This window comes from Dermacentor silvarum, chromosome 7 (genome assembly GCF_013339745.2).
Source record: "Dermacentor silvarum isolate Dsil-2018 chromosome 7, BIME_Dsil_1.4, whole genome shotgun sequence".
Taxonomy (NCBI): Eukaryota; Metazoa; Arthropoda; class Arachnida; order Ixodida; family Ixodidae; genus Dermacentor; species Dermacentor silvarum.
The window spans coordinates 116,887,039-116,905,758 of record NC_051160.1 but is presented as its reverse complement, the minus strand read 5'-3'; the positions used below and the strand labels follow the sequence as shown (position 1 = coordinate 116,905,758).

The following is an 18,720-nucleotide window of genomic DNA, read 5'->3' as shown; positions in this document are numbered from 1 at the left end:
CGATGCCGGGTTGGTGCATTAGGTCACTGAAAAATCTGACGTCAATCCGAGTATTTCTTGACGTGTTTTTTTTTACTCCTTGTGCCGTCGGCCATATTTGTACCTTTCCTGTCGAGGGTGCGACTCCCAGCAAAGGTCGTGCGTTCTATTCCCACCAAAGGTCGAGGGTTCGACTCCTTTTTGTATACCTTTCGTGTATAGTGGACGCGTTCTCGCTCTGGGACTTTGAAGGTTGACTGAATGATGAGACGTATAAGGCTTTATTTAGCCTTAGTAAGGAAGGCGATACGCGCAGATTGGTGAGCCATCAGTGACGTGGCTGGATTTTAGGAAGTCTTTTGCTCGACCGTTGCGCGAAACACGTGTGCGTAAGAAACCACGGCCCATCGTACGACTCTTACTAACGAGGCTTCCAAAAAACATTCTCACGTACGCAAGTTCCAGCTGGTTACCGACACGTTCCAGCCGCCATTTTTTTTTTCAGACGCGGCGTCTGGTACGTGCTCTATAGGCCGATCGGATTGGACCGTCATCTTCGATCGCCATTGAGTGGCATCGCCTTCCCGCTCAATGGCGATCGAAGGCATTCGATTTGCTTTTGACCACCCGTGGTCGCCGGTTCCATTCCAAGCCACGGTGGCGCCGCGTCCCAGCGGGTGTTGATCCAAACAATCTCGCGCAGACATTGCCTCCGAGGTCGGGCCATGGGATTTCGGAGGTCATGGCGCATACTGCGGGTCACGTGAGACAACCGACTCGAAGAAAGGAGATGGGTTCACCAAAGGCGCGCCGCGAACCCGTATCAGTGGCAGTTCTCGTGCGTGGGAGCGTCAGCATTAGCCGATGGAATATTGCGGTTCTCGCTCCTCATTGCCGGTCGCGACCAATAGCCTTGCGCTCCACTTAGCTGGCGTAAACCTTAAAGCGCCGGTTAGCAGGATATCGAAAAAAAAAAAAAAAACCGTTCAGGGACGGTCGATGTAGTCGTCATCTTCTCCGTCCCCTTCGTCAACGGTTCGTAATTTATAAGCCGAAAATTTATTCCAAAGTAGGCGTGTGTACTCCTCTGCATGAGGCTGATATTGTATATATCCGTTGCTAAGGGTGAGAGAACACCCTCGCCCTTAGCAGCGGGCGCAGATACTAATCCACGGTTCTTTACCGTTGCCTCGCAAGGTCCTTATACCGTTGTCTTTCTCTTCATGCACCGCCCTTGCACGATCCATCCACATATATATATATATATATATATATATATATATATATATATATATGTGTGTGTGTGTGTGTGTGTGTGTGTGTGTGTGTGTGTGTGTGTGTGTGTGTGTGTGTGTGTATATATTTTTTTTTTCTGTCGGAGTAAAATGCGGTTCCACACGCTCTCATTGTTTCCTTGCACAGACAGCTTTCGCGCAGTAAGGACAATTAACGAAAAAAAAAGAAAAGAAACTGCGTATAGCGCACGAAATTGCTCCATTTGCTCGTCCGTGCGCGCATATATAGAGACCTCGTTCTAGGAGAAGCCCCAGCGCCCTACCGATTTTCGTGCTATTTCGGGGTCCGCGTTGAGTGATGCGAGCAGGGGAGAAGAAGAAGAAAAGCAACTGTAATTGCTATAGCACGAGGCAGCTGGGGAGAAACTAGAGCGCCTTGGGGCTGCTTTTGTTCGCGCTTCGCTGTCTCGCTCCACGGTGAAGTATACTACTGCATCGCCAACTGCCACGAACGTCGCTGGCAAATGTGGGAGCGCTCGTCCTCGTGTTTGTTTATGTGGCTCTTGTTAAACGTTGGTGCTACACAGACGTAATAAAAGGAGAGCAACGGCGATGCACGACTTCTGCATTGCGCCCAGCGGAATTGCGGATGGCGTACCATAAACTTGCATCGATTGCTTCTCCTTGAAGCTCGGAACTTTATTTCTGCTGTAAAGCTTTATAGTATTAAAAAAAAATTCAGTAAATTAAGTCACAAAAAAAAAAAACGTCGTTGAATAAAAACAAAATGAGTGAAATAAGTAGGATAGGAAGTAAGGATGTTTGAGATGGTGACGTATTCTGCGCGATGATCACTGTCGGCGATAGTATCGCCTCGACGACAGTATATCGCCGTAAGGCGCGCGCCAATTGGCTGGTTGAGCAAAATCCGATGAGCTGATTGGCTGGTTGAGTACTACGTCACGCGAAGGCGATAGTATCACTCAGGCGATCGTCGCAGAATATACGCGACGTCCCATGGTCAGCACATGTAACGCATATGCTCGAATGACTCTGTCGTCTTGCTCTGTCAGACAGAACACGCGTTTGCGTTTTTGCATTCGCTCCGATCGAAACGCGGGCGCGCCGCGGCTCGGAACCAACCCGGGTCCTCGAGTCAGCAGTACATCGCCGTAGTCACTAAACTATACCACGGCGGGTGCGACATCAAATGCTGACCTGTGTAACCAAAACAGTTACCTTGCAGACAACTTGTCACGGACAATTTGGAAAGTTAACTTGTCTCGGACAGCTTGAGCAGTGGCCTATAGGAGACTACTTGTCTTATAGACAGACTTGTCTAGGAGGTGTTGGTGTAACGTGGCTGCTGCCAGAGTTGGAAGTTTCCCGAGGCGTCTGCGGCGCAAATAATTGGGGGCCGTGTACGTAAGCAGCAAACGCCGCGTTGCTCGCGGTTGCCTTTTTGCCGCCTCGGATGTTTGGCTCGGCTTCGAGCGATTCCTGTGCGCTTCGATGCGTGACTCGCGCTGATTACGCTTACGCGTCGACGTGCCGGATCGCGCGTTTCTTCCGACGGCGCATTCGCACGTGAGTCTATATAAGCTGTATATACGTGTGCGGTGAGTCAGTTCACACGCAACCGAGACGTTCTCCGCGGTGACGCCTGCATGTCCGGTTATTATATTTCATTTTTTTTTTATTGCGGTGTATAGATTTGCCTTTAAGACGTAATGTTCGGTGTGTGTTATATGTTTGGCGGAAGGATTGTGTTGGAATAGCTCGGTGGAATATTTCTGCTCCGACCTTGGCGTCACCGATTACTGTTGCACCACCTTCGCGCTTTGTGTCTCGTCTTCGTGTGAAGTCCTGAACGCGGAGGCGCATACGTAGGTGCCGCTTATTGTGCGAACGCTCGTCGTGTACATGTACATATAAATTCGCCCCTGTAATTTGTTCGAAAGTCGTGCCCCCCCCCCCCCTCCCTCCCTCCCTCCCTCCCCCATGTGTCGTTTCAACACCTCCTCTAGCCTGTTCCTTACCAAGAAGTGGTGCTGTCGAGTGCGATTACGTACGTATATTCCCGCTTCCATTGTGTCGTGTTCGCGAAAGATGCTGTAGATTTCATTTAAGGTCTCCCATGACCGCACCTCGTTCAAGGCATCTGTGGCCGGAAGGGGGCGTGAAGTCGCGGCATGCAGGGCGCTCGAAAGGAGGCGCGATTCGCTTTGATCCTGCGCGGCCGCAAGTCTCGATGTTCTGCCGAAACTGACGTAATCGGGACATCGTTTCCACGTCTGGCATGTATGCTGCGCGACGATAACAATACCGTGTGCTTGCCCAATAGCGAGCCGACTGCACTTCTTAATGAGGCGTGCGGCCCTGCCCATGACGCACTGAAGACGAGATCGCCGAAGCTGTATGTGTAATCAGAATTCCGCGGCTCGTTTAGTTTTTTTTGAAAAAAAAAAAAAAGATGACCACTCCGGAACGCCGAAGCTGACTTGGGTATATGGAGGTGCAGTTGCCACGCGCGTTTGGCGAACATTTGTCGTGGCAACTTTGATGATGGACTCACGTGACGTTCCCTCTTCTAGCTGTCACGAAATTTCCAAGCCAAGTGCTCGAGACCGGATCGTGGCGTGTATCCTTTTCAGTCGCGAATTATGACGAATAATTCAGTCGATGTTACGTAATTTAATAACAATGCCGCATTGCGGTTGCAGACTCCATTGGAAGAAAGCGAAGTTTGTAGGGTGATGCTTGTAAGGCGCGTTTTCTAGTCACTGTCTATAAATAAAGAGGAGTTCTTGATTTTATTTATGCTGCAGTCAGTCGTGTCGCATTTTTTAATATAAAAATGGTTGAATCACCGGCTCAAAGCACATGCACAAGTTTATTATTCGCTGCGAACAATTACGAGAGAGTAAAATCTGTTCTTTCGCAACCGCTGGCAGAGTGCAGCGCTTCGAGCATGCATCCCACCGAAAGGTGATGTGCCTTCAGCAAAGTCGCCGTGTGTGTTGGCATATTTTTTTCTAGCTTTTTTTTTTTTCCTTGCCACCACTAAACATAAATGCATGGCAGAAACAATTCGCGTACATCAATGTGTACACCGTGACCAAACGGCATATGTGTCAGCGTTTTTTTTTTTTTTTTTTTAACATTAAAACCAGTTGGAAGTCTATAGCGCTCGGGACTGTTTGTTCTGGTGTCCGTGTCAAGTTCGCGGTATATGGCTGTAAGCATGCAGTGCAGTGTCGAAACCGTGCCCTCGATTGTGTGCATTGTACGAATAAGCCGGATGCCTCGTATGATTGTGTGCGTATACTTGCGTGACCAGGGGATGCACCCGCGCTCTTGACCGATTTCGCGTTTGGTTCCGAGAAGCCACGGATTTCAAAGGCGATGTGAAATGCATTCAGACAGTCGCAAAAAGAAGCCAAAGTTGTTTTCTTCTTTTCACGGGAAAAATAAGTTAGTGATGCAGCATTCTGTTAGTGATTCTTTCTTTCTTTCTTTCTTTCTTTCTTTCTTTCTTTCTTTCTTTCTTCTTTCTTCTTTCTTTCTTTCTTTCTTTCTTTCTGACATCCGACTCGGTGGCTACGAGATAAACAAAGTCACGCTGCTGTTTTGTATACGAGCTGCGCTGTGCTATAAAAGTTCTCTCGCTTTGAACATCTCCGCAGTCGTGTCCTTTGTACCTGCAGGCACACCTATACACGGCTGCGGCAGCCTCTATTCGCCTAAAAGCTTTCAAGGAAAACTATAGCAGCGCTATAAAAACGGTACGCAGAACAAGAGGGCACAAGACACTGCGCAGCTGGCCCACTTAGTCGCGTTTTTAATGTTTTTTTTTTCTTCTAGAAATACCATCGCGAGAGGCACGTTATACACCACCCCCACTAGTATACTTTGTTCTGTAATTCTGGACGTATTGCGCGTGCTCCTTTTTAAAATCTCGATTGAATGCCGTACAGGCAGTGATTTAAAAAAAAAATGTTGATTTAAAACAAGGGATGGACACTCACTGGGAGCGAAGACGCAAACTGACGAGAAGTGCGCGTATGTCCATCTCGTCTCCGTTATAGTGTGCGGTGTACATGTATAGCGCAACTATACTGAACGGTGCACCAACTAGCCCTATTCGTCGCTCTGTTATATATGTTCCATCGCTGGTGGCTTGGTGTTCCATCGCTTCGTCGCACGAGCGATTCAGTATGCGTGTAAAATGTCGCGTCACGCTATAAAGCTATGTTGGGATGTGTACCGCGAGAACAGAGGCAAACCTGTTCTGTGTATCTTCTTTCTTTCTTCTTTCTTTCTTTCTTTCGTCTTGCCCCACGGAATTAACCTCGCTATTTTCAGCTGTGAAATGTATATCTATAGTACGTTGGGTGCTGAAACAGCTATACGGTGCGCGGCGAAATAATTTTTTTTTTCATTGAACTGTTAACAAACTCGCATTCCCGACGTTTCCTCACTTTTTTTTTTTTTTTTTGCATCAACGTGCGCGGCCGTTAACCCGAATCGCACTATATCGCAACATTTGTGCTTACGTTAGGGCGAGATATCATCGGCGCTGGAGGCGTGTACGTTCGCAGGCAACGGGTGCATCCTCACTTACGCGTTCCAGTCACGTGCTACAACACCTTGCCAGCCTAATGCGCGGGTGTGCATGTATCGATGTCGCGAGTAATGAAATACCGCATGAATTACCTATATATACATGGCTCTTTCGAGCTATATACATACGTAACTCATGCGGCAACGTCTTCGGCGGGAAAACTGCAAGCTGAAATGCGCCCCGAATAGCGTAGCCGAGCCTCGATCGTTTATATGAAAGGCACGTTCGATGAAAGTGTACGTCGATCTGCTCGTCTGTCGCCAGTTCCGTGCTAGAGAGGATGAAGGAACCGTTCGTAATTGTTGCAGTTTGCGTCTGTTGGCATGGCGCCCTCGTGTATACGTGGTTCGTCTCGAAAACAGCGCCTTAATTGCTCGTTGGCAGAAAACTATCCATTCATCGCTTGTAGTGATACACCAGGCAGTATTGGAAGGAACACAGCCCACGCCCGTGTCAGCTGGCGTCCTCTGTCTGCTTGTTGTTTTGAGTCCTGTTGTTTACTCTTAAAAGGAGTAGTACCAACTGTCTCGGCCAGTCGCGTCTGTTGCATTTTAAGATTAATTAATTATTTAATTAACCAGTATAGTCTCAAGGCCCATAGCGTGTTACAGAGAGGGAGAGAGAGTGGGTGCTACCATTTGCCGAGGCAAACAACAGGCGAAGTATAGAAAAACAAAGAACAAGAAAAACCACAAAAACACAACCGAACAGTAACTGCAGCTACTTCAGGAAGTCGTCAGCTACTGTGCACACTTGAACGAAGTTCTGCCTTTTATGACAGCAATGGAGGAGGGAAGGAGATTCCACTCGCTGCTTGTATTCGGGGTAAAAGAATGTCAAAAGAGATTACATCGACGGAAAGGAATGTCTACTTGATTTGTGTGGTCAACTCGAGATGAAAAGTAAATAAGTTGTGATAAACTCCGGCCCAAGTGTTTTCATATGAAAGAAGACTTTGTGCAAAAGTGAAAGACGGGAGATTCTGCTTGTCATTGGCCAGTCTGGGAAAGAGTCGATTTCATCAATGCGACGCTAACAGCGGCAACATATTAGGTATCAAGGATAGAACGAACTGATCTATTCTGAGTGTATTTTAAAGCGTTAACGTGGTTTCGGCTCGTGTATAACACACAGCCACTTTGTTTAGACCTAATGCCCTTTATATCCATAAATACTGATTTCTCAATCGCTGTTTGTTATGGCTTACGGTACACCGACCTCGTCAAGTGTTTTGCGGTGAGGTTATGATGTAGGCGTAGAAGTTACTCTTGTGTTTAGAATTACTTCGTGTTCCTTGGATCTGCAATTGATCGTATATATTTTGCGAAGCTGTGCGCAAATGTGTAGTGTACGTGTTCCTGCCACAGCCTGCAGGTCGAGGCGCTAGCGCGACGTGGACTAAATAACTTATAGGCACGCTAGTTGGTAATAATTCATTTCGCGACAGGCAGCGTATAACAGACACGCACTTCAGACGAAGACCGAACAGACGCGCTTCACGTATTATGCTGCGGCGAATTCATTAGAAGTCCCGCGTCTCGCATACACCTTCGAACAAACCATGCGACGAAGACGCGGGGGAGGCGTGTGCCGTTATGCTTGCACTGCGCGCCGTCGCCGATTACATAAGCGCCGTCTCGCGACCCTCCCGCGCGTATATTTAAAAGTCCTCGCGCGTTCCTGTCATGGCGCGAGGCGGCTAAAAAGACGTGGGCATGCCCCGACGATATACGGGGTTGGATTGAAGCGCGGCTTGTGTTGACTTTCCAGAGTCGTTCCTCCGCGCGTGTTTCGATTCCGTGGTCCCTTTGGCAGACGATTTCGAAATTCCCCTTCCTTCTGCGGGTTTTTGCATGGGCCTTGCGAAAACAAGGAATTCACTTTTGTTCGACATTGTCTGCCGACGAGGAGGAATTTCCCGCTCTCTAATGTTGCCGACTGCATTATATAGATAGCAGCGGCCCCGACGGAGCTGTAAAAATCCTGTAGTTGGACGGAACTCGAAAAAAAAAAAAAAAAAAAAAAAGGCACCGGAGTAACAGAAGTCGCATGACAGCGAACCGGTTTGCGTAGTTACATTGCGTTACGTGTTTCGATCTCGCAAAAGCTCGCCCAGCTGCTACGAAGCGAACTCCTCTAATTAGTATTCCAGCGCAGATAGCGGCCTAAATTTGACGTGGCGCGCGGACAGCAAGCCCGCCTTTCAAGTCTCCTTGTTTTTTTTTTTTTTTTTTTTTTTTTTAGGCGCAATCTTCTCTGTGAATTCATTTAGCTCCTACACCGTAAAAATGTTTGCACCCTCAAGGGTGCTGGTTTAAGATAGAATCGTCGATGTTGACAGAGTAAGTTTTCTTTTTTAGCCACATTTTGTGCCAAGTGAACATGACGATGACAATCGTACAGACGACACGAAAACTGTATAAAGTAAACTTTGGCTGTCGCTGCTAGACTGTCGGGCCAGATATTTCGGTTCTCACCTAGGTGGTGAAAATTATAGTACACAGCTTATACAACTATGGCGTCTCTAATCGCAGAGATGTTTAGTTCCAGAGCGTTGTCTTATACAGTTAAAAAAAAGCCTGAAGGCTAAGAGTGAATTAGCCATGTGGAACATACCGGCACCCTAAAGAATGTACAGACTTTCACTCATTAGGACCTGAGACCATTGTAATTTTCCTATCCTATTACTTGCTTTTCATGTTTTCTTTTTTATTCAGTGTTGAATAACGCCGACTTAACTAACGTGCATTATCACGAATCCTCCATTAGTCTACATTTTCGGCCGTAATAACTTCACAATGATTCCAATTGCATTTTATTTTCATTATTTTTTTCACGCTTCGTCAACGTTCCGAGTGGCACCCCGACCTATCGCCAAAATCTGCCGGTCCATGAACCGTAAATCATCCCGAAGAGCATCGTTATGAGTAACAGCACTGTCAAATAACGAGTCGTTCCAATTGCTTCTTACCCTTAATGTAGAATAATTGTCTAGAAGTTTTATTTGTTATACCCTGAGTAACAATCTAGAACGCAGCAGTTCAGGCGGACCTCTCGGCTTTTCTTTTATAACAAATATCTCTGTCTACAAGTTTTACTAGCCTGAACACTAATTAGGAGTTCGCCGTATAGATGAAGCATACGCTTTTGACAAACGTTAACGAGCATTTACCGCATGATAAAACGCACACGCTCCTGTTCTACCGTATAGTCAGCACTTAGTTCTGCCTTTTGCTTACTCTCAGTTTTTCATTTTGACCGCAGTCTTGAGACAGCGTCTCTCTCATTTCCACGTTTGACGCCATGCGTTTTGCGCAACCAGCAAGCCGTGTTTTTGCTTTTCGCATGTTGTTGGCGATCGTCATTCAAGGTCGATGCATTGATGTAGAGTTGGCAGATGTTCGACATCATGACATCTGCGTCGCTTTATTGTCACTTTCGTGTCGCGCGCGCTGCACGTGATGGCTGCGCCGCGAGTTGTGCTCGCGCATATATTGCGCAGTCGCGTTGACGCAAGATTCCTTCCGCGACGACGCGCCTGAACCGCACAAACACGTGCTCTTGACGTCCCTGCATCATGGTCAAGGTGCCTTGTTGCCTAGGTGACTGCTATGTCATCGTGTCATAACCTCCTGAGACCCGAACACAATTGTGGGACATAATCGCTCGAATTCAAGGTGGTTTTTATTGTCTACTGTTAGTTATGAACTTGAAAAAGAATTTAAAAAAAATTTAACTGTCAGATGCCAAAAGCTGCGTCTCCGTGTACACTAGGAAAAACAGTTATCTCCATCATCTCCTCACGTTTACTATGGCAAAAACTGCATTTCATTGCAGATATGATATGAAGGTGGAATTACGTGTACTACATTTCCATGTTGCTGCCGCGTCCGGTATTTTCAGGCAATATCACTGATTTCGAAACGCACCTCAAGGTTGCTTTCGGCCGTCTGGGACGACACAGAGGTCTATAGATCAGTTTAGTGTCAAATTTCTCGAAAAATGCGAAACATAAAAATGCGAAACACAAATTTACTGTTTATATTCTTATGAATCCCTTATTCACGGACCATATACAGGGGCCGATGACTTCTCCACGCTGGTCTGTTCTGGTAACAAATTTCAATTGGCAGTTTGAGCGCTTCCTTCTCGTGACTCATTCAGTCTTCTTCCGTGTCTTCTTGCAACTTGTGTAGTGCAACTTTGCACTCGCAGATAAACGACAAGCTTGCCTCGTCACCAAGCCTCATTGAAAGCAGCTAACCTTTTTCAAGTTGTCCCGTCTACATTACGACGTGCCCGCCCGTCCGCTTGTGCCACACACGTCCTCGGAATTGAGCGAAATGTTGCGTGACTCGGGAACGAGCCTCGCATTGCAGGCGCGGAATGCGAGCAGCACGTGCTCTGCTTCTGCGGCCCGCTTTGCTGCTGGCCGTCGTTGCCACTGCTGTCGCCGTCATGTGGTCCGCATCAAGCTTCCTTCCTTCGAGCGTCGCGTGTCTCTCGTCGGCGCGCGCGCGTTGCCGTGTTTGGCTGAAAGTGTGCGCTCGCTCTGCTGCATGCTCGCTCTTTGCGAGCCAAGGCCGTCGCCTGCCTCCTTCCTAAGTCCAAGAAGGAAGGGGAAAAAAAAAAAAAAGTTAACTTGGCCACCCGCCACGCGTGTCGTCTTTCGGCTGCACCGTGGCGTCAGGAGGGAAAGGGAAGCTTGTAGCCGTAGTTTGGTGCACTGTGGCTGCCCCGGCAGGCAGGCTGTCACAACATAAGGAGGGACAGTCGTGTGCCTGACAGACGGACGGATGGGACGTGCCGGGACGGGACGGGACGGGATAGGATAGGAAAGAATATAATAGAAAATAATAATATAGAATGCAATACATAGATATTTAACAACATATCCTGCAGCGCCGAAGCATTACAGCAGGAGTGGGTGCAGATAATAAAAACAAACAAATAAGCAAACAGACAAACAGTTGAAGATATGATGATTATAAACGATGCATTCGGGGGGTAATTTCGAAAACTGTTATACAAGCCTAAGAACTGCACAGTGCAAGAATAACTCTATTAATTACAAATTATTGATCAGTAGAGCGGAGTGGACACCGTCAGCTGTGACCACCACCTCTGGTAAAGTGTTCCATTCAGACATTGTCTTTGCGAAGAAAGAGTGTTTCGTGTAATTTGTACGACATTTAATTTCTCTAATTTTACAGCTGTGATCCCTCCTGCTTGAGATGTAGTGGGGAGGTTTTATATATTTAAATTTGTTCATACAAGTGACGTTATTATAAATTGCATGCATTAGTTTCAGCCGGTTTTCCTTCCGCCTTCTGTCAAGAGGTTTGATTCCAATGCTATAGCCTTCATTTGTGTGACACTAGCTCCCCGGGAATATTGTTTTAATATAAACCTCACCGCACGATTCTGTATACCTTCAGTTTTATCAAGAGGCATTTTTGATGGGGGTCCCACAAGCTGGACGCGTATTCCAAGAGTGGTCTTTTTATAGTTATCGGTACGTCGCCATTTTCAGTATTTGAGGAGCGTCACGAAGATTCCGAATTACAAGGCTAAGCATGCTGGCTGCTTTTTTTTTTTTTTACGGTGTTATTGATATGCTGATGAAATCAAATATCTTCCGAAAGAAGCACCCCTAAATATTTGACTTCGGCTACGTTTCGAAGTACCTTATTACCGACTGTATGTACCTTGTGTTCAGTATGCGCTTCCCTTTGCTAAATGTTACGTGGTAGCTTTTATCTGCGTTTAGACCTAGTTCCCATGTGTTACACCATAAGGTGACATAATCAAGATCTTGTTGAAGTGATTGCATGTCACTATCTGTGCTGACTGCCCTGTATATTACGCAGTCATCCGCGTATAATCTGACACTGGAAGAAATATTAGACGCGATGTAATTGATGAAAATTACGAATGATAGATAGATAGATATAGATAGATAGATGGATAGATGCAGCCAGCCACGCTCCATGTGTGTGTCTCGGAAGACAGAGCGGACGGACACAGACAGACATAGCAGATACACAAACACGCAGACGCCGAAGAAAGGGGACAAAACTCCCACTTACTATCGATATGGATGGATATGTACACTGACTTCAGGAAGAAAGCACTGCCGCTTTGTATCGTTGTGGTGACGTGTGTCACATTGAAAAAAAAAAAGGGGGGGGGGAAATGTATGCGACGTATACACTTCCTTCTATCCCTAACATTTCCGTTTCCCTTTTTCAACACTCCTCCTATCCCTATAGAGCTCCTCGCGTATTCTTGGCAGCTCTTAAATCCCAGCACTTCCTCAATCTCTCCGCTTGTTTCTCGTATCCCAAGGGCATTAAACTGTATTCAAGTTTATGCTCATTCGCTTGGTTGGCTTACGTGCAGCTGCTGCGGATATTGTTTGCCGAAGCGCGCTACACAATAATAGCTATGGCGTCGCCTGGACAGGACACGCGCCCTCTGTGCTCTGAGCCATGACGTCACACTTGTGGACCGACCGCGAGTAGAATCGCAAATAGGGATGCTGGCAAACTAATTGCGTCGCTAATCGCGTTCTTGCTTTCGCCAGTCACGCTTGGTCACGAACACTTGCGCACCGGTTTCTAATAGCTGGCGTTCGGTAGGCCTGGGGACACTGGACACGCGCTCTTCAATATTTCTGCAACACTAATGGTATAGCTGCGGATGTTAAATTTGCCGTTATGAGCAACTTGTTATGGTAACTGTAGCTCCAGGAAATAAAGGAGGAAGTCGCAGTGCTGTTAAAAGCCGGTGCGCGCTCTCAGCATCTTCTAGTCTTTCGCTGGTCGCAAGTCGGCTGGACATCATCTACCTGGGAGCCAGATTTCTTCTGGCAGGAAGTTGTCTGTGCATTTCGTAACTGAAGATGGCGTAATTAGAAGGCTGGAATTAACGGAGCGTCGCAATGGACGGGTTTTGGCAAGCAACTGCGGCCATGTTGTAGCCACCCCTTGTACTAACGCGTGAAAAGGCACCTTGTCGCATGCGCTATGGTGATTAGGTAATTCCGCCCGGTAATGTGGAGTATGGTAGTTGTAAGGCCTCCGATTGCCGTACGGCATGATAGGGAAACCTGACAGCTCAAAATATCCTCTCCGTGTATACGGTTGCTATTGAACCCGTGCGCGATGAGCAGAAACCTCGCAGAATCCGCTGATGGCGTTTTCAGGTTTAGCGCGTATGTACACAGAGACCGCTGCTTACGAAGGCGTTCTGCCCGCCTTCAAGTTTTGTTCGTGGATGCTATTCCTGTGAGCCAGCTGAGGTTGCTAGTCGTTTTTGCAGATGATGCGCACCTACAGTCGCGTTCAGTATGAGCTGCAGCGCGCTGCCAGGGGTCGAAAAGTCCTCAAAACTAAGGTCCCATCTAGGGACCTTAGTTATACGTATATACGCGTGCTTAGGTGCGAACCAGCTGCAGGCGTTTGTAGTCATTTGCGTATACCTGCCAGTCCTCCTGACTATTTCGTAAAGTGTAGGAATATTTGCTAGGTCTACGATTTTACGAATGTTGCGTCAAGTTTTACGGAAAAATAGATTCTGTTCGCGAAACAAAGTTTTGAAGGTGTTGAAAGGTCGGGCTGCGCAATATCATTAAAAAAAAACTGCATACAACAAAGAAATTTTGATGATACCATTGTACCTTTGTCACCATCACGTAGCAGCGTAATTGCTTCGGATAAGTTTGTTCAGACAAGTTCGTGAAGTAAGCGAAATTGGCAACAGCAGATTCGCTGAAAAAGTCACGGTGACCTAAAAACAGAGGTTTGCTTTTAATTTCCTACTCTTAATTGTTTCTAGTTTTTTGATCAATCGTATTTTATAAAGTGCGTGTCTCCAACAAATTGTGTGGGCTCAATTCAAACCTTAATAAAATGCATGCCCCCCCCCCCCTTTTTTTTTCATGTTCTTTTTTTGTCGTGTCTACGGGAGTATACTTGAAGTTCACAGGTTGGCAGGTATCCATGATTTGTGTCCTCGCGGTGGGGTAAAGGCTCGCCCGACAAACTACATTTGCGTAGCCGAGGATCGACTGGCGCAATCCGTCATCCTCCGGAAGAAGACGCGCGCTTACGCCAATTTGCCATCTGCGCCGCCGTAGCTTGGTTGCTAAACGTCGAGGCACCTTTTTCCTACTTCGGTTCACTAATTCTGTGCAGCACAAGCGAAGCGGTAGAACTAGGGTCAAAACACCAAAGAAACAAAGCACAAACTACGTACGTCCGCTCATACGCTGTCTTTCTGACGTCAACTCTAGAAAGCACTGGAAAAAAAAAAAAAAAGAGACAGAGAGAGAGAGAGAGAGAGAGAAGCGGTGCCGCGTTAGAGCCGTGTTGAACGCGCTCGGTCCCACAATTCCGGGGTTCCCGCCTCACTGCATGCAATTGGTGAGGAACGAGCGTGTCCCACGCGTGTCGTTCCGCATCATTCTTCTTCGAGGAGGAGACACGTGAGCCCTCTGGTGTCGCTCGTCCGTACCATCAAGCATCATTTATCAGGCGGGAAGGAGGCGCCGCGGTGTCCCCGCGGAAGAAGGGACAGCGAGCACGAGCGCCCTGTCCGGCCGATTTCTCGGCTTTCTCGCCGCCGCCAACCTACAAATACGCGCGCTGCCGTCTTAAACGCTGTGTGTTTGCGCAGCAGGAGCACTGACCGCTTTGATCTTCGAGGAGGTTGCACGGCGTTTCTTTGTACCTTTTGTTTTCTTTGCAAAATCCCCCCTCTCTTTTCTCTCCCCCCCCCCCCCCACACACACACACAAACGAACAAATACGCGAATATTTCGTGAGCTAACTTCATAAACATTTCTGTTTTTCTGTGGCACAAATAATTTTTTTTGCTGCAACTATGTAGAGCAGAGGGCCTGTTCACAGCGTCCGTATAAAACAAAGTATGCGAGTCTTTAATAAACATCAAACACCTTGTATAATGATACAACTTTTACAGCAAAGCTGTGTATGACTAGGGTGCTATCCATTTTTCGTGTCCGTCAACAGATCTGAGGGTGTAAAAAGTAAGCTACCGAATTTGATGCAAAATCACTTCATTCTGTGCAAAAGCTTATACGTCTCATCACTTCGATATGCATATTCAGTAGATATCAATAGGCACCATTTTCAAAATCGGTAGACTCTCGGGTAGATAATAAGGGTTTCTCAAAGATTTGCCACTGTGCGACCCACGTCGGCCATGTGTAAGCTCGCATGCCCTCTCTTTGTCGTCGTTACAAGCGCTTGCGTCCCTAGTTTCCTTCCGCTCTCCTGGCGTGGCGGTCCTGTCGTGCGTGTCTAGTTTCCTCCGGCTCCCTGAGGTGGCGGTAGTCTTCCACGCAAATGTATGCTGCCGATCAAGACCGCTGATCAAAATAAAAGTGTGCATGTGTCTTTCTTCGGGATGACCGCCGTCGCCGCTCAAGAGAAATAACATTTTCTCATACCTTTGATCGAAATTCTGTCACCTTTATGTCGTGTGCTGGCAATCCACCTTCACAGCAGTGGAATGGCACGTGATTTTTTAATATATTTCACCAGATTGCTGTTTTTTTTGGCTTTGACTGTAGTATTTTTCAAGTTTTGAGGTGGCCAGGTCTGAATGCGTGTTGCTTTACCAAATGAACTACAACAGTGGCTATGCACCTGTTAATTTTCTTTGGTAATTGTATATGTCTAGTAGGAATGACTGGCAGTTTGATAACTATTTACAGTGTGTGTCAAACAGTATCCCACTATAGTCATTGCACAAGATTAACATTGTAGGGAAAGACATTCGTCCACACATGGCAGAAGCATGATAACAACGCCAATGAAAAAAAAGAATGCACTCCTTCCTTTTGACGTCTGTCCCTAAACATGTGGTGAATTGCATTGGCATTCCACGTGTCGCTTTCCTGCAGAGCATTCCTTAAATTCACAACAACACTACTTGCAGCATCAGTGTCATGACAGATAGGGGGGCTAGGGGTTTGTAACTTGAATGCGATAAACGAGAGTTAGCCTGATCCTTGGAAAGGACTACAGTCGAGCCCATATATAACATTCACATCTGGAGCGATCTTTGCGCTACTATGAACAGTTTCTCAACGACCAAAATGTTTCGCAAGGAGTTTATGAGAAAGCCACTTGTAACGGCCTGGTGCCCTTCTCAGTTTCGTTACAGAGAACGGAATAAGCCATGGCGTGGTAGTGTGTTGACGTGGTGTGGGTTGGCCCCAATGATCTCGACATCGTCTGCTGTAAGCTTCAAAGCTCGCTCAAGCATTTTGTATAGGCCAGGGGTTTTAACTACAACCACGTCAACAGCTTGACAAACTTGTTGGCTATCATAGTCAGCTGGTAATTACTCAAATGGAGCTCAGTCGCGAGTTTCTGCCAGTAAATGTGGTGAGCACCATTTTTGGAAATATGGTGTCTCCTGTGCGCATTGTTGACTTCTGTATTGATAATTTTGAGGGCAAGTCCAGCTATAGTAAACTTGCTGATATAGCGAACACATTTTGTGCAATGAAGGTGTTCGTTGAATCTGGACTTGACTATTGTCTTCATTCTGCCAGCAGTAATCCGTGGGTAACTTTGAGGCTAACAGAGGATCCCTTAAGGAAAGCTACAGAAAGGAAATTTATTGGTGCAATATGAAGAAAGAAACAGTGCAGATAGCGATCAGTAGCTGAGAATAAATAGAAAGAAAATGGAGATGGGTAAGTAAGTCTGTTTTGAGCAACAGGATTGGTGACAAAAGAAGAAGAAAAAAAGACCACAGTGAGGGGGCAGCAGATAAATAAGTAGAGGGCTGAGATTGCGGAAATTGTGCATACCAAGTGGGCTCAGTTTAGCACAGCAGTGGTAATGGGAGATCACTGGGAGAGTCCTTTGACCTGCATCGTGCATAGGCTGGTGATTTAGAAGCTCGTATTGGTTTCAGGATTGCTGCTTGGTGTTCCTTAAAGAAATTTCAACCTGGATTTGTTGCCTTAAGGAAATTTCACCCTGGATTATTTTGCACGGCCAGAATTTATGCATATTGGTGGAGTGCCACTCTTTTTTGTATGTGTGCGAGTTTTGAATTTGAAAATATTACAATGGCTTAAATGGCTATGCATACCTGTCAAGTAACCGGCCTACATATGTACACCTTGTCCCAAAGGTTCTTAGAAAGGTCACAAATGCACAGATCTTGACAAAAAATTCATTTCGCTTGTGGCTTCAGCTTTTAGCCAGTAATTTAGTCATAGTATGCAGTAATCATATGGCTAAGTAAAATGTGAGCCTTTCAATGTGGGGAAGTAAGTGTTAGCTGCACCAAAATGGCATTATTTTTGCAGATTTCATGCTCTGAAAACTTTTTGCAGTCAAGGGTGTACATATTTGAGACTGTAGGATGGCCATGAGATGTTTTTTCCTTTTCTTCTGTAATTCATTCGCAAAGCCCACCCAACGACATACAAGGTCTTCAGATATCTAGCAAACGTTTGTCGCTGTTGTCTTACAGCAATTTCAAAGCCACATGCCTGATCTGTGCTCATCGTGTCTTGCTCCTTTCCCCACCAATATGAAACAGTGAATGAATGTTTACGTGACAGGCATTACCTGTGCTCACAAAGTGCTTCCTCTTTGCTCTCGTTGCAGGCGAAGAGGCTATCCACCGGTGAGATGGCGGCCATCAAAGTCATCAAGTTGGAGCCAGGTCAGTATGGTTTGACATGCTTGAGGTAGGTTGGGTGCATTCGGTTAATGCATTCAGCTTTCGTGAGCCACCAAATCAATTTCTGCCATGGCATACACTGATGGCTGGGCTGTGGCTATAATTAGCCAAGCTTACACATATGAAAACAAAGGGTGTGTTCTGATGTGGATTAAAAGTAGAGTCCCTATGTGCTTGAATATCGAACAGTGCTCCCTTCTGATTTCTTTCTCCAGAAGCATACATGACTCGGCTGTGCCGGTATTTTGTGGCGATGCGTTATGCTTTATTCTATACTAGTCTTATCATCCACCGCTCATGGCCGGCTGATCCTGTTGATGATGTGAGAGGACCGTCGCTCTGACCAATGAGCAAGCGCGAAAAGGCATTAGCATCGGAAAGGCATTGCTACAAAATACCGGCCCTGGTTGGTACATTACTGGAATATGAAATAAACAGCACAGAAGGGGCCCTCGGGGACAGGCCCTGAGGGCCCCTTCTCTGGATTCACTAGTGGACTTTTGAACACATTGGGGACATGAAAAGTGATAAAATGGGCTGGCTCATTGCTTTCTATTGCCACTACTTGCTGATGTGAATGTTTATTGTTTGGTTGATAACATTTAAGAAACATACCCTGAAGCAATCATATTGCGATTCCACAGAACTTTGGTGCACTCGGGTAGTTAGCCCTCATACAGCAATCGGGCCAACATGCTTGAGGTGCATGCCATGGAGATGGCCATTTCTTTTCCTTACTCTGCAGCTGATGACAGTAGCATCACATCTTCATGACCTCATTTTTCGAAGCTTGCCTCATTGAATCACCAATGTGTAGCACTAGGACAGAAAGGGAACCGGGCCCCTTTGACTCAGTTTTAGTGTAACAGTGCAGTGTCATATCATAGAAACAAAAGAATACAAGTCAGATAGGGAGTCCTTTATGCTGTTGGCTAGATTTTTTTTGTTTAATGAAATTATAATTGGTAATATACAAGACAAAAAAGCCAAAATTTTAACAAAGAAATGGTAATGCAGCATGGCACACCCGTGGGGAAATCTGGGGCATTAAATTAGTGGATTTTAAAAAAGCTGTCGCACCTGATGGTGAGGCTGACTTGTTGCTTTTACTGTAGTAATATTCGATACTTTTGCCGCTGTGATGAA

The 18,720-nt window shown here is 46.4% G+C and overlaps 1 protein-coding gene across 12 annotated transcripts in view; it reads left to right on the top strand.

Annotated features, from left to right (window-relative positions):
• The window catches only part of LOC119458380 (mitogen-activated protein kinase kinase kinase kinase 5), a 153,861-nt gene that overhangs the window by 53,193 nt on the left and 81,948 nt on the right, over window positions 1–18,720 (top strand). For all 12 annotated transcript variants that reach the window (XM_037720213.2, XM_037720218.2, XM_037720216.2 and 9 more), the window contains exon 2: window positions 17,499–17,556. In XM_037720213.2, the coding sequence (XP_037576141.1) occupies window positions 17,499–17,556 (58 nt within the window). The remainder of the gene's footprint in view (window positions 1–17,498; window positions 17,557–18,720) is intronic.